We start from the raw sequence: 6344 nt of genomic DNA on the forward strand, positions 1-6344 counted from the left end.
CTTAGTCAACAAAAGAAAAAGAGCAACACCTCATATTTGATCCTGGTTCACAGCAAGCCTCGCCATGGCTGCCTCCTTTGCCAAATAATGAACCACCGCGGTTGGAGCGAAGTAGGCTCCTTCAAAAATTCATTTGGACGGCATAAATAGCGGCAGCAGCCAGCGCATCCTCCTTGTCTTGATTCACAAAAATAGAGGGAGGACTGATCTGAACTGAATTTTTATTAGTAGACGAATTAATTAGCGACGTGATGGCCACAACGTGCAACTTCTCCGTTCGTACACAATCTCCCTTTACTCATTTCAAAGCTCAAAATCTAAACTACATAGAACATGTAAAATCACTATTCTGTTGTATATATACGTTTCAGGCCAACATGAGCAGAATGTTCAGAGCTTCCTCAACTTGATCTGAGCACCGTGTTGGGGGTGCAGGGTTAAGACGGTGTAAGGCGCGTGGGTGTAGGACGGCGAGAGCTCAAAGGAGAAGCGCTGGAGGATGGTGCACAGCGCCATCTTTGCTTCCAGCAGTGCGAAGTTCTGGCCGATGCAGATCCTGGGACCCCCGCCGAATGGAAAGAAGGCGGCCTGATACTTGGTCGCGTTGGAGATGCCGTCCGCGAACCTCTCCGGATTGAACTCGCTTGCGTCTTTCCCCCAGACGTTGGGATCATGGTGAATGAAGAGCATGGGCAGCAGAAGGTTCACACCTGCAGCATAGTTGATGCCACCGAGCTCCATTTCCTTGTATGTCCTCCTGGTTATAAAAGTCACCGGTGGGTATAACCTTAGGACCTCGTATAGAATCATGGTTACCTGAGCATACATAAAACAAGTTCAAGATTGTTGCCGCAGTTATACGACATGGAAAAACACAAGCTTTCCTATTTATTCCCTAAAAAGGTTCCGATTTAACAATGATCGGTGAGTTCTCTCCACCATGTTTCGGCAGCATATTCACAGATTCACATGGATTCAAGGTATCAATGTTAGCATATCTACGATTTAACCCAACCATTTTAGAAGTAAAGTAAACCAGTAGTTTTCCACCAGAATCACAAGCTCAGGATTATTAGCTAGCGTCTAATTGAATGAAAATAAAGCATTTCAAAACTTATCTACTAAATCCTACTTTATTTAGTTTCCATTTAACAAAGAAATTAGATGCAACTTTTAAATTTCACGATAAAATATAACATTGATTTTGTACTTACAATCTTCAGACGGCTCAAGCTATCAAAATCTGGTCTAGCTCTTCCAAAGTGGCTCAACACTTCTTCTCTTGCCCGCTCTTGCCACTCTGGGTGCATGCTTAGCACGATGAACGTCCAAGTAAGCAGGACAGATGTTGTCTCCATACCTGCGAAGTAAAATAACTTGCATTCCTCAATCACATCTTCTGTTGCCATTCCTAGATTCGCATTCCCATTTGATTGCCTCATGTTTGACTCCAGTAATAAGCCCAGCATATCATTGTTAGTACTTCTTTCGCCATTTTTAATAGCCTTCTCTCTTTTGCCAATTATTCCATGCAGAATTTTGCGGATCTCTCGATCAATTTCTCTCATCCTTCTGTTATTTTTGGTGGGCAAGAACCTGCATATGTTCAACAGTGTTACTACAGAACAAATTCATAATTGCTACAGCAAAACTGCGGCTACGGAAAGGAGAACAATTGCATTCTCTTATGCTGATTTCTTTTATCCAGTCTTTTCTCTCCCTACAACACTTGAGCAATGAATTTTAGGAGTAGTTAAAATGTTAATAGTGCTCAAAATATTCTTGCACGGAAAAACATCATTCTGTACCTCGCCCTTTACTAGAATTGATATAAGGTTACAAAAACATGGATAGGAGTAATTACTAAAATATTCATATGTAGAAACATGTAGGCGCTTGACAAATGCTTGGACATGTGACTTCACATGTATAAAATTTCTCTCCTAATTAGAGGAAAAAGAACAAACCAATATCCTGGGATAAATATTGTTTGGACAGATTGTATAAAACGTTCAGCTAGTTCTCCTTGCAGCTGGAAAATTTTCATCCCCTCCTGATAGCTGCTACCAAACGCGGTTCTTGAGATAACATCTCCAGTAAGATTCTGGAACTCAGGCCAGACGTCTATCTCAGAAGATCCCTCAGAAAGCATCGAATTCTCCCATCTAGTAATCATTTCGACAGAACAGGTAGAAAATACTGGCAGCATCCGCTGTGAATGAAACATCATCATTAGTCTACTATGGAGCGCATTATCCAATATACGACATGCTGCAATTTGAATTGAGAAAAAGAAAGTCATCTAAAGAGAAAGCAGCAAACAAATACCTTTATCTTCTCAAGATGGAAGGCAGGATTGAGAATCCTCCTATGCTTTGCCCATTTCTCGCCTTCATGATTTACAACCCCATTGGCTAGCAACTTTCCGATACGGCTACTCTTTGGTTTACCAAAGTGGCCAAACTTGTTAGACAAAACCTCCCTCACTAATTCCGGGTCTGAAACCATCACCCTTGGCGTCGGACCAAACCAAGTGAATGACATTTTCCCTGCATTAGAGTTTAAAATGTTTAAGTAAGAAGACTAGCAGACTGCATCCAAAGCATTTTCTTAGGAGGTGGTTGTCACAGGATATCATAATCGATAATTTTGTTACTTGCAATCAAAGTGCATGCTCTAAATGGATAGTTGGCCCTGTCAAGTGTCTAGTACACGCACACAAGTATCCCTGTATTCTTTTCAGAACATGTTGGCCCTGTCAAGTGTCTAGTACACGCACACAAGTATCCCTGTATTCTTTTCAGAACATACTGCGCGCTAGTTGATATGAGGGGAAATAATTGCAGCTCCTTTTCTCAACCTGTTTAGCCATACAATCTAGCTATTTTGGGCATGGTAACAGAATCACGTGACCTAGATGATTGTTCTGCTAAGTCTGTAACCCAGGCTAATCCCCAACATTACATCACGTTCTGATTACTGAACTTCCAATCTACTCCGTAACTTATGTGTGCCCCTTTTCGGAGTTCACGACGAACATATCGTAAGGGTCGCAATAAATCATGTTGCCTCAATACCAAAGCTACCAATTTTGGCATAACAAAAACGGAGACGAAAGGAATAATCTTTGGATGGGGGCAATGATTGGAGTGCATAGAAGTTACCGTATTCCTTCATGGAGTTGTGGAGCATGGGCTGCACGCGGGGGGCGATGTCGTGGCAGCCGAGCGGTAGCGGCTTCGTGCGAGCCTCCCGATTAATCCGAGCGTTTTCCCTCAGGTCGCCGGTGAAGAGGCGGTACCTGGTGCCCTTGAGGCCCTGGGCCCGCAGGGCCCGGTCCAGCCGCCGCGGCGTCCACCATGCCCATTCCAGCGTCCAGGCCGCCAGCCACAGCATCGCCGCGGCCGCCGCCGCGCCAGCCAGGGCCCACGGCGAGGCCTCCCGCAGCATGAGCAGAGCTCGGGTCGCCATTGGCTTCGTGGTGCAGTGGAATAGGAACAGAAAAGCAGAGAAGGGAGCAGGTGATGTACTCCGCTTAAATATAGGACGGCTGGGCCGACACGTCTGCATTTTGGCTACTTCACCTTTTGTACTTGAGTTTCCGTGGGTTTGAAAACAAAATTCATAAAGATTATTTTCTTTTTGCGAAATTCATAAATGTTACGTACTTCATAAACTTCTTCGAATTTACACATCTTTAGTCTAAAACTAAAACATGTATGTTGAAAATGACCTTTGTGTTTATTATTGCTGCTATTATTATTCATAAAATAGTAGTTACAACTAATGGTTTCGACAGGTTTTGGATTTCATTTACGGGACCAAAATCACAATTGGTGCGGTTTGGAAAAAACATCACCCCACTTTCTCAAATTTTATTCGTAAATTTTATTCTTTTAAGGTTTTGCAAGGTTAGATGTGGTGCATGTATAAAAAAAAAACGGAAAATCTAATCCAATCGGCGCATGCACGCTCACGATGACGACTGATCGAGAGCTAGCAGTACTCCCTGTGGGGTGGTGGACACAACCGGTGGGTAGATCAAACTTTGTACTTAGGACGATTTTTCGGAGTAAAAAAATGGTCCCATTCAACCATTGATATGCACACAACTTGATCTTTCAAAAGATTATATTGCAACATACTCTTAATTTAAAAGTAACACCTTTTAAGTATATCTATGATACCTTGAAAAACAATGGTGAGCTCCTAACTAACGCCAACTTATCTCTGTATCTAAAAATAGTAGGTGAGGTATAGAGTATACATTAAGTTAAAATTGATGTCGGCTTCACTCACATAATTTAACTGGAGATTGAGTTCTAAGGGGACTACGTCCCTCACGTAAGCGCTCTGATCGGAGGCGTAACTACCACATTGGTTATGATCTCACCCCATACAACACTATATAATTGACTAGGAGAGTTCGACTTAATCGCAGCTATTCTGCACCAAGCCATCATCAAGCTAGAGACATCTATAGGCTCATGTCTATCCTAAGGCTTTCACTGTGATGATTAGATGTTCAATCTAGAGGTTACCATTAATGAGAAAAGATTAGAACCTACACAATACAATAATACTCAAATCATATCTAGGATAAAATATAATCCTAAACTCTGTCATTATTTGAGAGAGAAAAAAGCAATGATTGATGTTGCTTATTTGGTTGAGCCAAGATAATTACAACGCCACATATTAATTGTAGCCATAGTTTGTGTAGTTGTACGACAAATAAAACTATATTTCATATCTAGTCACTACTACAAAACAGGTGAATAGTGTCGATTACAAAACCTCATTAGTGCCGGTTTTAACCTGACACTGATTATTCGACACCGATAGTTCGTGACTATCAGTGCCGGGTATGGAACCGGCACTAAAAATTACTATCAGTGTCGGTTTGTGGATCGAATCGGCACTGAGAATAGCGACTAGAGGGGGTGAATAGACGTCTCAACAAATTTCTTTCGAAATAGATAGTATTTTTCTATTTCTCACTCAACGCACCTCAAAACACTCGAGCGGAAGCAAAAGAATAAAAAAGACAAAGCAAGAAGATTAGCTTCATGGCAACATGACTCCACGGATGGAATATGAATCATAGATTCCATTCAAGACCATTCTATATGTCTTTGTGTAAAAAACTCGCAACTTTCAAATAAACTAGAGAAGATGGTTATCGGATAAGGTTATCCTTCAAGATGATAGTCTAATGGCAAAGGGACTCAAGACCTGCTCAAATATATGAGTATATGAGTGTTTAAGTCACTAGCATTAAGAAGAACAACTCTGCGAAGGTGAAAAACTACAACTGAAAGAAAAGATCACCGGGCAAGGAACCTCTCCAAGTTGATGATCTAGAGGCAAAGGTACTCAAAATCCATGAGTGTACACTCGTATGTGAATTTTTATACCTCTAACAATAAGAAGAGCAACCTCACAAGGTGCTGAAAATTCAGCTCAAAAACCAAAACGAAAATCACAAAGAAACACCGAAAATATGCAAACTTGCAAGGGAACCAATAGAGGGAAACTAGAAGGAGGTGAGCACAATAACATGAAGAAAAATAAACTTCATTGCAGCAGGGATCATCCCTATTTTAAACGGATTAAAAAAAATTCTCACAAAACTCTCACATAATACATAGGCTACGCACTCATCTTCCTCTCTACTAAAATCCTAACACAAGGCTCTTATATGGGTGGCATAAGGGGCTCAAATGGCTGATTCAAACTCTCTCATAGCCCTACCTCTCTATTCATAGGTCAAGGAAATTTAACCCCTAAGTTTACTAGCTTTTTCCCAAAATACACATCTCTTATAGTACACTCCTACCTACCACCGAGGATATTTTGGTCAATTTTCTTCTCCATTCATCGGACGGCGGCGGCGCCTTCACGACTTAGCTTCGCCTCGACGCAAGCTTCGCGATGGTGCCACGTACTACTCCAGTCCTCCCACAGTTTTAAGATCAAACCGTGAAACCGCCTACACGCTTCTCAAAACGTGACTCACCGCCTTGCTTACATCTTAAGCAAGTGCTTTGATGTTGATGCGTGTACTCTGTCATACGATTCTGACCGCTGGTAAGCTTCTCTCACTCCCGATCCCTCGAGCCGCTTAGTCACTTGTACCGGCATCCCTTTCGCTTGACTTTGTCAACACGTCGTCTCCATCCGCCTTCAATACTTTACTTGAGCTCCACGTGTCCAGCTAGGATCACCCTTGACTCCGCCCAACCTCCTTAATCATCTGGCAACAAGCACTCCGCTTTGCACGATCATCCTACCGTCGACCGCTAAGTTGCATCCATCATCTGCACACCATGAGACAAGAATAT

The 6344-nt window shown here is 42.2% G+C and overlaps 1 protein-coding gene across 1 annotated transcript; it reads right to left on the reverse strand.

Moving 5' to 3' along the window:
- Nucleotides 1-204: 204 nt before the first annotated feature.
- LOC133908283 (cytochrome P450 CYP72A616-like) lies at nt 205-3522 on the reverse strand. The gene is made up of 5 exons (XM_062350276.1): nt 3165-3522; nt 2329-2549; nt 1968-2212; nt 1215-1596; nt 205-816 (listed from the first exon to the last, which is right to left on the reverse strand). The coding sequence occupies exons 1-5, from the start codon at nt 3469-3471 to the stop codon at nt 391-393; spliced, it is 1581 nt and encodes a 526-aa protein (XP_062206260.1). The 5' UTR covers nt 3472-3522; the 3' UTR covers nt 205-390.
- Between the last annotated feature and the right edge of the window lie 2822 nt (nt 3523-6344).

This window comes from Phragmites australis, chromosome 2 (assembly GCF_958298935.1).
Source record: "Phragmites australis chromosome 2, lpPhrAust1.1, whole genome shotgun sequence".
NCBI classification, from domain to species: Eukaryota; Viridiplantae; Streptophyta; class Magnoliopsida; order Poales; family Poaceae; genus Phragmites; species Phragmites australis.